The 12,024-nt window shown below is 36.2% G+C and overlaps 3 protein-coding genes across 4 annotated transcripts; 1 reads left to right on the top strand and 2 right to left on the bottom strand.

Annotated features, from left to right (window-relative positions):
- Positions 1-2,053: 2,053 nt before the first annotated feature.
- On the bottom strand, positions 2,054-3,390 carry LOC104747728 (putative xyloglucan endotransglucosylase/hydrolase protein 21). The gene is made up of 3 exons (XM_010469419.2): positions 3,016-3,390; positions 2,723-2,916; positions 2,054-2,566 (listed from the first exon to the last, which is right to left on the bottom strand). The coding sequence occupies exons 1-3, from the start codon at positions 3,289-3,291 to the stop codon at positions 2,113-2,115; spliced, it is 924 nt and encodes a 307-aa protein (XP_010467721.1). The 5' UTR covers positions 3,292-3,390; the 3' UTR covers positions 2,054-2,112.
- Positions 3,391-4,098: 708 nt separating this feature from the next.
- On the top strand, positions 4,099-5,801 carry LOC104748861 (putative F-box protein At1g30930). Its single transcript, XM_019237204.2, is given in 3 exon segments — positions 4,099-4,254; positions 4,257-5,372; positions 5,375-5,801. Coding segments are annotated over 3 exon segments (1,452 nt in total). The 5' UTR covers positions 4,099-4,163; the 3' UTR covers positions 5,620-5,801.
- LOC104747727 (phytochrome B) lies at positions 5,774-10,452 on the bottom strand. 2 transcript variants are annotated; one of them, XM_087486712.1, is made up of 4 exons: positions 7,998-10,452; positions 7,099-7,906; positions 6,715-7,005; positions 5,774-6,307 (listed from the first exon to the last, which is right to left on the bottom strand). In XM_087486712.1, the coding sequence occupies exons 1-4, from the start codon at positions 10,147-10,149 to the stop codon at positions 6,052-6,054; spliced, it is 3,507 nt and encodes a 1,168-aa protein (XP_087342838.1). In that variant the 5' UTR covers positions 10,150-10,452; the 3' UTR covers positions 5,774-6,051. The 2 variants fall into 2 exon arrangements, with proteins under 2 accessions (XP_087342838.1, XP_087342839.1); XM_087486713.1 differs by having other exon boundaries at positions 5,774-6,486; positions 7,998-10,448.
- Between the last annotated feature and the right edge of the window lie 1,572 nt (positions 10,453-12,024).

The raw sequence follows: 12,024 nt of genomic DNA, 5'->3' as shown, positions 1-12,024 counted from the left end.
GATGTCTTCAAGCCTCCGTTCCACCTGCAACACATCAAAAAGAAACAATCCTCAACAAAAATGATACTGCAATTTCTGAGACTATCTCCAATGGTTTTCTCTATTTTTTCCTCTATAAAAGAATATTCTAAATAGATTCTATTTTTATTTTACAATTAACACCTTCTATTTTTTAAAATTACAAACTAACCCATTTTATTTTAAATTTTGTAACACGTTCAGAAAATTGCCTTTTGCAAATTTTAGTCTCAATTATTTTAGAATAAATATTTATATTTTAATTTATATTATTAGTTCTTAAAATACTTATTTTATTTATTTTGGTCATGAATAAAATAAGTTAAAGATTAAAAGGACTACTTTACAAATAAAATAGTTCACCTCTATTTATAGAGGAAAAATAGAGTTCCTCTATAAATAGAGAAAAAAATAACAATCTCTATTATAGAGATGAATATAGAGTATCATTGGAGCAAAAAGACAAAAATAGAATACCATTAGAGATCTGAAAGAGACTTCTTATTTTGATTGGACATATAAGAGAATCTGAAAAGGTAAAGTGTAATTAGTTTACAAATTAGATTGGAGGGGAGAGGAAGTATAACGCTGTGAAGTGAATTTAAAATGAGGGACTATTAATGATACTGCAAATTGGGAAATCGAATCGTTGCTCAATTAAAAAAAAAAAAAAAAAAAAAAAAACCACAAGAAAAGAGTTTGCTGACGTGGCTTAATTATAGAAGAGATTTTTTGGCTGATGTGGTTTGCTTCAGAAACCTCAAATTGTCCCTTCTATTAATAGTAATTTTACTATTAAATAACATATGTCATTTTTTTAAAATACCATTTTATGTGATCTGTTTTCAAAAATACTTTTTTCTATGTATAAAATGACTAAATTCTAAGCTCAAAATATTAAACCTCAACCTCTTAAAACTATATACTAAATATAAAATAGAGAAACCAAAACCTAAAAAAAATTATAAAAATAAATTTAATATATAGTAGTTGTGTAAAAGAAAAATAAAACTGAAAATGTTCAAACAATATGGTATTTTTGAAAAAGGTAACCCAAAAAGAGTATTTCTTAAAAAATTAACAAACGATGTTAACATAAATTATGAAATTTAATTTATTTTGTAACGGATAATTAAATCTTTAAATTGTTACAGATTATGTAATTTAAAGTCATCTTTTATTTGGCATAAGTTCATAATTTTTTTTTAAAATCTCAACAAATATTCATATAATTTTTTGGAAAGTCAAATAAAATTTAGATATTTAATCTACCACAAATAAAACTCATACTTTTTCTCACCATTTTTAACAAATTCATGATTTTTTTTTTTTTTTTTACATTTTGTGCTATTAAAAAACTTATGAGTTCTTAGTTTTTATAGGCCAATCACCTTCGCGTAACCGTCCACACCAGTTACGTGCCCCATATATATATGAATTGAGAATTTGTGCGCTACGAACATATATAGGTACTCTATAGATAAAGTATGATGTGAATGAACCTAGTATTTCCGTCTGGAATATCAAATGGAGAAGAAGTACGTATTCATTAAACTAGTTATGCTCTGAGTTTTCTAAAATCTATTAAATTATATCTTGTCTTTGATTTTAATTTTGGTTAGGGCAGATGGCAATTGTGACAGCTGTGGAATATGTAAAGAGAGAGGTGAAGATAGTACAAGCTATATTATTACATGTTATTGAGAGGCTCTCATGGGGTTCCATTGATGTTCTTATGATAAAGAAAAAAATTAGGTTTTGTAATGCCAAATATCCAAATTACTTTCTGTATTAAAACCAAAAAAAAAAAAATTACTTTCTGTATTTTCTAATTACTATATATATATGTGGCGTTATAATTTATAGAAAATGTATACGACAAGTAAATTTTCTTCACTTTCTAGATTGAAGAAAGAACAACAACTTTTTTCCCACTTTCAAAAACATATCAATAAATCAGTCCCAAAGTTTTAGCTCTTTTACCATTTGCCATTAAAAAAAAAATATCACAGAAACTTTCTCGTAACCCAAACAATGAACAAATCACGACCAATGATCTTAACATAAATCAAGACCCTAAAATTCTTTAAATGCTCAAGACTTAGTGTTCTTGTTTTTGTTTTTGGCAGTGCATTCGACTGGCAAACCCTTAGAAAACCGTTTCTTGTCCTTACAATAATTGTAAACCATGAACTTCTTCTGGACCCATCTAAGAGCTTTTTGGCTTGAAGAATCCATCCCTCTCTGCGAAAACCACTCACTAGTACTGCTCGAAGAAGAAGACTTCGAGCCACCAGGGCTACAAGGGGTAGTGGTCGTGGTTCCATTATCAGTGGACCAGCCACACACATTCTCGGAGTTGTAGTTCATGAAAGAGGCTACGAATGGTCCCTGTGACCAGTTTGTCTTGACAAGGCCTCCCCTTGTGGCCCAGTCGTCTGCGTTCCATAGACTACCGTACATTCTCATGGGTTGGCTCTTTGGATAAGCCACACCCATTGCTTCCAAATTCTTGAATTCTCTAATTGGCTTCCCATCAACATAGAACCTATTAAGAATTTACAAATATTAACCCAATAAATTATTGTTCAATGAAATCCGGTTCACTTTTGTACAGTTCAATTTCTAAAAGAACTACAATTATAGTTCACATCACTTAGTGAACTCGTCAAAATATCATTAGGATTGTGGTATATAAGCTTACACTATGTGACTCGGATTCCACAGAATAGAATAGTTGTGGAACTCAGCTGTAGGATCGAACCAAAGGTAGAACTGTTGCTCTCTATCACCTTGGCCTTGAGTGTAAACATTAGTGTGAACAATGTATGGATCTCCACTAACATTCCCCAAAAACTCGAAATCTATTTCATCCCATGTTAATCCTTGAGACTTCAACTACCCACCAAAAGAACCACCCAAAAAATCAATCATTCAATATAACATAAGGTAATAGATTTATGTATATGTATGTGTAGCTAATAAAGAAGAACTTACGTAGAAGGTGGTCACGGTACCGGCAGAATTTCCCGGGACAAGTTTGATCTGCATATCAACTTTTCCGTACAAATACTCGGCTTTCGATTGAAACCCCGATCCCGAAGATCGATCGAGAGAGAGGTTTAGAAGAGTACCATTGTTTACAATATTTCCTCTACCATCACCCCAGGTTATGTCGATGTCTTGGTTGAAATCTTTAGCGTGTACAACAAGCAATATGTTCAAACCAACAAAAAGAGATATCGACAGAACCAAAAGAGTATGAGAAACCATTTTAAGTTTTGGACCTTTTGGTTTGCCACTTGCGGGAAGTATCTCTTCTTGAAGGTTTTAGGTGGGTTTAAGGATTTGATTTGAGTTTGAGACACTCAGACGGCTATTGATTGGTGGGGGTATTTATAATGTGGTTTTGATTCCTTAAAGATTAATAATTTCATTAAATTTTTCAGTCTTTATGTTTACTTTAATTTTCTTAAAGAAAAAGGTGAGTTTTAGTGTGGGTATAATGTGAGAACCGATAACAGCCTGGAGAGCATACACCAAAACTATAGTGCGATAATGTGTTGCATCCCCTAATCTTAGCCAGCCAACTTAAACATTTCCTGATTTGAAAAAGAAAATTCAACTTTTTGGACGGTACCATTTCATCATAAAAAGTATTTATAATTGGCAGAGGTGCAAATGGGGTCTAACAAAATAACCATTTCAATAAAATAATTAAAACTAAAATGAAGAAAAATGTGTTTAAATTATTATAGGTTTGATTGGTTAGTTTATAATTTAACAACGTACAAATTAAAGAGTTCGTAGAGGTGAAAGTTGGATTCCATTTCCATGTTGACAGTTCTTGACTTGTTGTGAAAGATGAGAGCAAGAGTTGGATAGATTTACATTTTGCTCCATGAACACAATGCTTATGAGTTATGACTTTATTTTAACCGCTGATTCACCAAAAAGTAAATAAAAAAATTTGGATGGTTAAAAAGCCCATGCTTATTGGGCCTTACGTTAGTGCCGATCCTTGTCCAAATCCACCACCACCCTAAACTTTTGATTGATTGATTAGGTCGAACTTTTCAATTGAGTCTGTCTGTCTGTGCGATTTGTATTCTTATCGAAACATCTTTCTCCGTCGGGTCGGGATCATGGATAGCTCAAAACCTTTTGATTCCATTCCAGATGATCTCCTCATCAAGATACTATCGAAATTGCCAGCAAAATCTATAGCTAGGTGTCGTTAAACTTGTCTCTAACCAGGTCCAAAGCTCGTCGACGACGACTCTTAATTGGGGTAAAACAACCACAAGACGGTGAGTGGAGCTTTTACTCAACTCTTCAGCCTCAGAATCCATGTAAGAAGTCTTCTCTTGTAGTATCATCCGCCGCTGATTTTCATATCAAGTTCTCTAAAGGAACAAGCAAATACGGTTGTACCTATGCCTCTGGATTGATCTATTTCCATAACATGTGTATCCCAAGGGAAGATGAAGATGTAAAGCATGTGATATGTAACCCTCTCACAGGACAGTATGTGATCTTACCTGAGCTTAGAGGTGGTGTTTCGCATAGCTATTCGTATAGCTATTTAGGGTTTGATCCGGTTGACAAGGAATTCAAGGTACTGTTTATGAACACTTGCGAATATATAGCTTCTAAAGATACAGATCATTATATTTTGACACTGGGAACTGGGGAGTTGAGGTGGAGGAAGATCCAATGTCCTTTTACACATGAGCCTCTATGGGAAAGGGTTTGCATCAATGGGGTTTTGTATTACTTAGCTCATGCTACTAATGGATGGTCTTATGTCATAGTTTGCTTTGATGTTAGATCTGAGAAATTCAAGCTCCTTGACCCAAATTGCAGTTCAACTTACGGTTATGAACGCCGTTTCAATGGGATGATAAACTACAAGGAGAAATTATGTGGGATTTATTTGGATTATGCTTATGATGGTGGGTTTCCCGTTAAGTTGACTATGAGGGTTCTAGAGAAGCGGGAATGGTCCAGCTATGTCTACTCTTTGTCCGCTGATCAGAGTGAAGTTGTTAAGGTCAAAAAAAATCTATCTGTTATTGGGGTGACTGGTTCTGGTGATATTGTTTTGTCCACGAATTCTGCGTCTAATCCTTTTTATGTTTTCTACTTCAATCCGGGAAGGAACACTCTCCAAGTTGTTGAAATGCAAGGTGTTGGAGATGATTGTGATTTGAGATACGCCTATGTAGAAGACTATGTAGAGGATGTTAGTGTTACTGATGCAATGCAACTGAAGTCAACCCTTTTACAACTAGGCCGAAACATTGTTCCCCAGAGGCCAAAACCACAACAACGCCGAGATACGTCTCTTGATCTCTCAAGTCTTCTCAATCTGTGGAAAACGAGGAGCAACTTATTATTGTTCCCAAGAGGCCAGAACCACAACGACGTAGGGATACGTCTCCTGACCTCTCCAAGTCTCCCCAATCTGTGAAGAACAAGGAGCAGAACGGGTGCGGATCATCATCAGCTAACCTGCTTTATCGCTCTGTTGGCTTATTAGCTATTTTATGTTTTGGTACACTTAGCTATGTTAGTTTTGTCCAAAAAAAAATAGTGTAGCTCTGTCATTCGACTGGCTTAGCTAAAAAAAGCCTAAAATTGTCATTGTTCCCTGTGTCTCCTCTTTGGCTCTAAATTTGTCTGATCCGAAAACTTTTAAACAATGAGACTAATATGGCTTTCTCATTATCATTTCAGTTTGGTCACATTCATCAATCAAAATATGTTCCCTTCTTTTCTCATTATCTCTTCTCTCTCGGAGTTATCAATTTACACAGCACAAACAAAACAAGTCTTGAAATTCTCTATAGCTACTGTTACGTTTTTTTCCCCCGGGGAGCTGAGCTGAACGCAAACAAATCTCCTCTTCTCTACTACTCTCACCGGAACAAAAAAAACTTTCTACCCTCCTCCGACGTCGTTAGATACAACACGAAAAACACACATACACATACAAATGATACAAACTCTCATACCAACTGAAATGTGACTCTAATATGGCATCATCAACATCATGTCACCGCTGCCACTCGCGGTTGACAATGGGCGTTTCCTAGGATCAGGGAGTTCGAGAATGATGAGGAAATATGACCGTTCTGATTCTCGGATGTATTGAACCTCACCGTTCATTAGCTTTAATATCTTTCGGCATACGCTTAGACCTAAACCTTCAGGGCTTGTCCACCTGCTGCTGTGGAACATGTCTCGGACCAGCTCTGGAGGCAGTCCTTCACCTGGACACGCCATTCTGAAAACAACAAATAAAGACATAACAGAGAAACCAAAACAATGAAACCCAAGTTTTACACTTTTGAGCTGGTTGTTTTCCATTAATTTGAAGACATTACATTCTGTGTCTGCTAATTCTAGGCTTATGGTTCTGTCTAGAAGTTCCCGAGTCACACTTAACCAAACCAAAGCTGCCACCTAAATAACCGATCCAAAAATCAAAACGATCTATATCCGAGGAAAACAATAACCAAAACAGAATTAAGTTTTAATAAAAATGAATTGATTAAAATCTCAGTTTCTTTAAAACGCCTAACCAAATTCATATTCTTCTTTATGTACCTAAAAATATGGAACCGAAAAAACCGGATTGCACAATTATGGTTATGGATATGAGGAGACAACAGCGGGAACAATGAAATGTACCTGTATTCTGTGCGGATAGTGGCGAATCCATTAGCCATTTGCTTTGAAACTTGGCTTAAATGGATCTCCACCCACTCTTGAGATGGTGCATACCGGATTATACTCAGCAGAAACTCAGACAGGAGTTGTTGAATCCTTATCTGGTCTCCATAAACAGCTACTGATTTGATCTCTTCTGGAATGTCACGGATCAGCTGAAGACCTCTGTCCCTTAATAAGAACATCGCTTGGCTTACAATCGCATTTATGACACTTCCGAGGAAAAACTCCGCTCTCTTTAGCTCAAACGAACTGATTAAATGGAAAAACAAAATTTGGGATTTGGTCACATTTTGTGAAGTAAATAAACTAAACTTGTTTCTAGATAATCCTAACTAAACTCACCCGTCTTCAATGCTTTCAAGATCCATGTCACCGACGATCCTTGAGATCTGTTTCTCACAAGAAACACTTGTTTCAAGGAACTGCTTTTGATCCTCGTTCAAGTCCGTGGCCTCCAACAATGAATTCGCGAAACGCATACCGCTCAAAGGATTCTTTATCACCTGACAAATATAAGCTAACTCTTTCGCCTTCGTGAAACACTCTGTGTCCTGCCTCCGTTGGACTGCTAAAGCTTGCTGCAGCTCAAGACTCGGGATCTGCAAGAAGCAGAAAGCCCCAATAACCTTTCCGTCGAGGCTAACCCGTTTGTTTGCAGTTAACAGAGCCTGAACAAACTTCCCATTTCGGTCAAAAAACGGGAAAGGGAACTTATCCGTGTCTTGGCCACCAATCGCATTATGCAATACAATCATGAACTTGGTTAAAGCATCAGGACCCTTTAGCCTGCAACTGCTCCCAAACACTTCCCCAACGAGCATTTTCCCAATCACTTCACTGTTGGACCAACCCGTAAGCTTTTCCATCGCCGTGTTCCATTCCAGGCAGCACGTGTTCTCGTCAGCAGCAAATATAGGTGGGATTAGCGGGTTTGGGCTATGGACAATAGCCTTGTAATCTCCTTGTATGTTGATGAACTTATCCATTACGATTTTCTGACCAGTAACGTCTTGTGCAACAAAACAGACGCCTACAATGTTGTTCAAGTAGTCCTTGCTGGAACACGCATTCACAACCACAAAAACCGCTTTGCCTTGAAGTTCGGGGCTGAAAGTTTTCAGCTTAACCTCCACATTCTTTTCCTCGTCCCCTGCATTGATTGCCAAATGCAACGAAATAATCAAATACTCGCGAATTGTATATACACCGCAGATACAACATAGTTGGAGAACTGAATATACCTCTCAAAGCACGAGAAAGAAGCTTACTGACAGTTTCTTCATTCTCTTTGTATATTAGATCAGAAACCAGAGACTTCCCCATAGCTTCTTCAACTGAGAGACCTGTCAGTTCTGCAATCTTAGCGTTCCATCCATTGATGCAGCCTCCGGCATCCACAGCGAATATAGGAACAGTTGCGGTCTCGATGAGCCTAACCATCTCTCTTGCAACTGCACCTAACTCATCAATCCCTTGCTCTCCTGCCATATCCTTATATGGCTGAACCGCACCATCCACAGTTTTAGAGTTCATGGCCGCCTCAGATTCTTTAAAAGAGTCTCTCAGAATAAGCTGGAGCGAGTGAATCGCATCCATTTCCGCAGTTTCCCATGGCTGACTCCGGCTCTTAACAACTTCAAGAAAAGCCTTAAAGGATGAACGAGGATGCATTCGTTGCCCATCATCTTTATCCTCGGGATGATGCTTAGCGCCTCCCCATTTGATTTCTTTCGCAGTGTGAGATCGAAACCAGAAAAGAAAGTCTCTTTTTGTGATATATGCAACTGCCATACCGCACACAGCATCCCCTAAGGCAGATGCACCAGGATACCCCGCATCGCCTAAACTATCAGTGCTTAATCCAGTTGAATCCGCGTGATTCGCAAGCAACCACTCCACAATATCTTTTATCTGAACTTCACTAGGAGCAACACCCAACGGGTAATACTTGCCGTGGTAAAGAAATGCTGCACCGTCACATTTCACCAAGTCCATGATACTAGGACTCTGTGTAACAATTCCAGCAGGCGAGTCACGCAGAAGCATATCGCACAACAGTGTCTGCGTTCTCAAAACGCGTTTCTCTGACATTTGCAAAGCTAGCTGCAATTCCATATTCAACTGTAAACCAAAAGCCTGCATCAGAAACTCACAAGCATACCTTAGCGGAAACGGTATACAGCGAGAAGAAGTGTGATGACAAACAACTAAACCCCAAAGCCTCATTGAGCTTCTCCCACTAGCTACATTGCTCCCATCATCATCATTCCCATTAATTATAACCGCCATAGCTAAAGACGCAATAGACCCCATGTTAGCCATATACTGAGAGTGACAGCCATGAGGAGCCCTAAGAGTAGAACCAACCAAGCACATAGATTGAGTCAGCCTATCGTCCTGGACCACAAGAACCGGCGTGGCATGACAATCAACAATCATTCGAACACGATTCTGCTTAAACAAGAAACGTGACGCTTGAGGAATATCAGTAGCTGGATAATGCAGTCCAATATAAGGCTCCAAATCATCCCGCTTACTCTCAGCTACAACTTCTCCATGCTCATCTTCATGAAACTTATAAACCATAACACGATCATAACCAGTCAAGTCCCTCACACTCTCAACAACAGTGTCACACAAAAGCTTAATATCTCCACCGGGAAGAGACTGTAACTGCGAAATAGCACGAACCGCTAGTTTCTGAGACTGAACCGCACCAGCGATAGAAAGCGCCGGATCTTCAGTTCTAGCTGGCTCTAAATCAATCACAACACCAACATCAATCCTATGGAGAATAGCGTAAAACGGTTTACCAGTATACTTGGAATGGATCCAAACCGGATTCAACAACGTGATCTCTCGAGCCACGAAGGCACGCTCGAGTAGAATCGAGCTGGAGGAAGTGAACAACGACCTCACGTCAGTTCCCATGGTTAGAATCTCAGGCTTCTCAAGACTAGGAACAGACTGAGGCATGAGCCCCAACATTTCTCTAGCGTTTTGGCTGTAACCGATGATACCGAAGCTCGATTCGTCGACGGCGATCATGCATCCGAAAGGCTGAATGTAACCTCCTCTCTGGATTCGGGAGAGATACGCGGTGATCTGCTGCTCGGGGACGGAGGAACCGTACGTCGTCGATTTGAGTGATTGAGAGTAGTCGAAGGATTTGCCTGATCCGCCGGATTGTTCGAAGACGGCGTGGAGCCTCGCGTCGACGGTGTACTGTTGAATCGCTTTGCTCATTGAGGATTCTTGTGGTTTGAGAGATTTCGTTCCAGAAGATTGAGCTTGTTCTCCTCTCCGTTTGTTGTTATTATTATTAGCAGTGTGATGACTTGACGACGCCGCTCCTTCTCCGACGCGGCCGCCGCCGGTACCTCCGGAAACCATGCGGTTGGTTGAATTTTGAACAGAGAGAGGAGAATTAAGAAAAAATCTCGGAATTGAGGGATTTAAAGTGAATCATTTGAGAGAGAATCTATACTCTGAAAAGATTTTGCTGAGAATTGAAACCGAGAGAGAAGAGTAATGAATTTTGTCGAGAAATTGGGTGAGATTAAATTGGGATGGGAGAGAGAGAGAGATGATATGTGACGAAAACTAGTAATTCTGAAAAGGTTGAATTTTGTGTTACTGATACCAAAAGGCAAAACCAAAAGTAGTAGAGAGAGATATTAATGGTCCAAGTCAAGCGAGATGATAATATATGATGCGGTATAAATAAAAATTAACGGATAGGAAGAATGGTACGTAGGTAGATGGTTTTAAAATAATTTAAAATATTAAAATAGATACTGATATTAATAAATATTTAACTGTATAGGAAAAATGGTAGGTAAATGATGTAAAATAATTTAAAATTATATTAAATTGCAATATAAAATCTCGATATAAAAACTTGGAAGTTTGATTAACAATATAAAGTGATATGAAAATTTTAATGTGAAAAGAAAAAATAATGATTAGTAGTTTAGTACTGGTTTTTGTTAGTAAAAATAATTGATAATTTATCTGTATTATAACATTGTTGAATTAATAATATTTTAATTTAATATCGATGTGAATCCAAACCCGTCTTGTGGTAGTTTAACTTTCTATAAATTTAAATATTTGATAAACTTTAAATCTATCAATAATAATAATATTCAAAAGTTTATTACATTTAGTATAAATAAATGGTTCTACTAAATAATTAAAGTAAACAGATATATTTTTTTTAGGATATTGGTTAATTTGTGCTTCATATTCACTCATTTAAATATGTATTTAGATTGATATTATTTACAATATTATTTTAGATTATTGTTAAAAAATTATAGTAGATGTGAGACTTTGAATACACTTTTTTCTCTTTCATAAATTAAGTAATATATGCAGAAAATACTTTTTTATTTATTTTTGTATTATCTGATGATTCAAAATAAGTAAAAATTTCACACAAAACTCACTGGGAAATCATAATTTTAATTTGTAAAAAAAAAAAAGCTTCTAAGTACCTATATTTTTTATTTGTGTACTATAACATTATAGAAATATTCCTAATTTTGTAATTAACGTTAAAAATATTTTAGTTGTGTTTGATTATATAATAGTAGATACTCCTAACTAATTGTAAAAATTGTTTAGATACATCTATATAAGTATTTTCTATTATATATTTTCCCTTAGCGAGGTTTTAATTTTTGTTTACAAAGATTTTTTCTTAATAAATCTGTTTTAAATAAAATATCTTTCAAAAATATTATTATAGATATATGAATAATTAAAAGAAATAAGATGCAGATGTAAAAAACAAACCGAGAACAATTTATTTTTTATTGTATTTTGTAACGTTACTTCCTAACTTTTGGGCTTTGATTGGTGACAAAAACAAAGTTTTACCATTTGTACAGCTTTAAATTTTTACCAATCATAAAAAATTTACCAAAAACTTTATTAAAAATTTTAGTCTCAGTTTTTTTGTACAACTTTCATGTACAGCTCTTTCTTACAGCTTTGCACTATTCTGTAACAGTTTACAGCTTTTCTGTATAGTTTTGACTCAGACCCATGATGAAAATAGTGTATCTCGTACCATTGCGATAATTCAAAACCGAAGGAATTACTTTTAGTTTAGACTTTTACTTTTGTATTTTATACATTTTTTTGTTGGTAATTTTATCAAAATACTATATTTCATATTACAGAAATACAAATTTACGGAAATTAAATTACAAGAGTCAAAATCTGAAAATATTATTATTAGAGCGATACTAATTTATGGGT

The sequence above is a fragment of the Camelina sativa genome, chromosome 15, assembly GCF_030686135.1.
Source record: "Camelina sativa cultivar CO46 ecotype springtype chromosome 15, ASM3068613v1".
Classification (NCBI taxonomy): domain Eukaryota; kingdom Viridiplantae; phylum Streptophyta; class Magnoliopsida; order Brassicales; family Brassicaceae; genus Camelina; species Camelina sativa.
The sequence above is the reverse complement of the archived record's forward strand: the minus strand, read 5'-3'. Positions and strand labels throughout refer to the sequence as shown.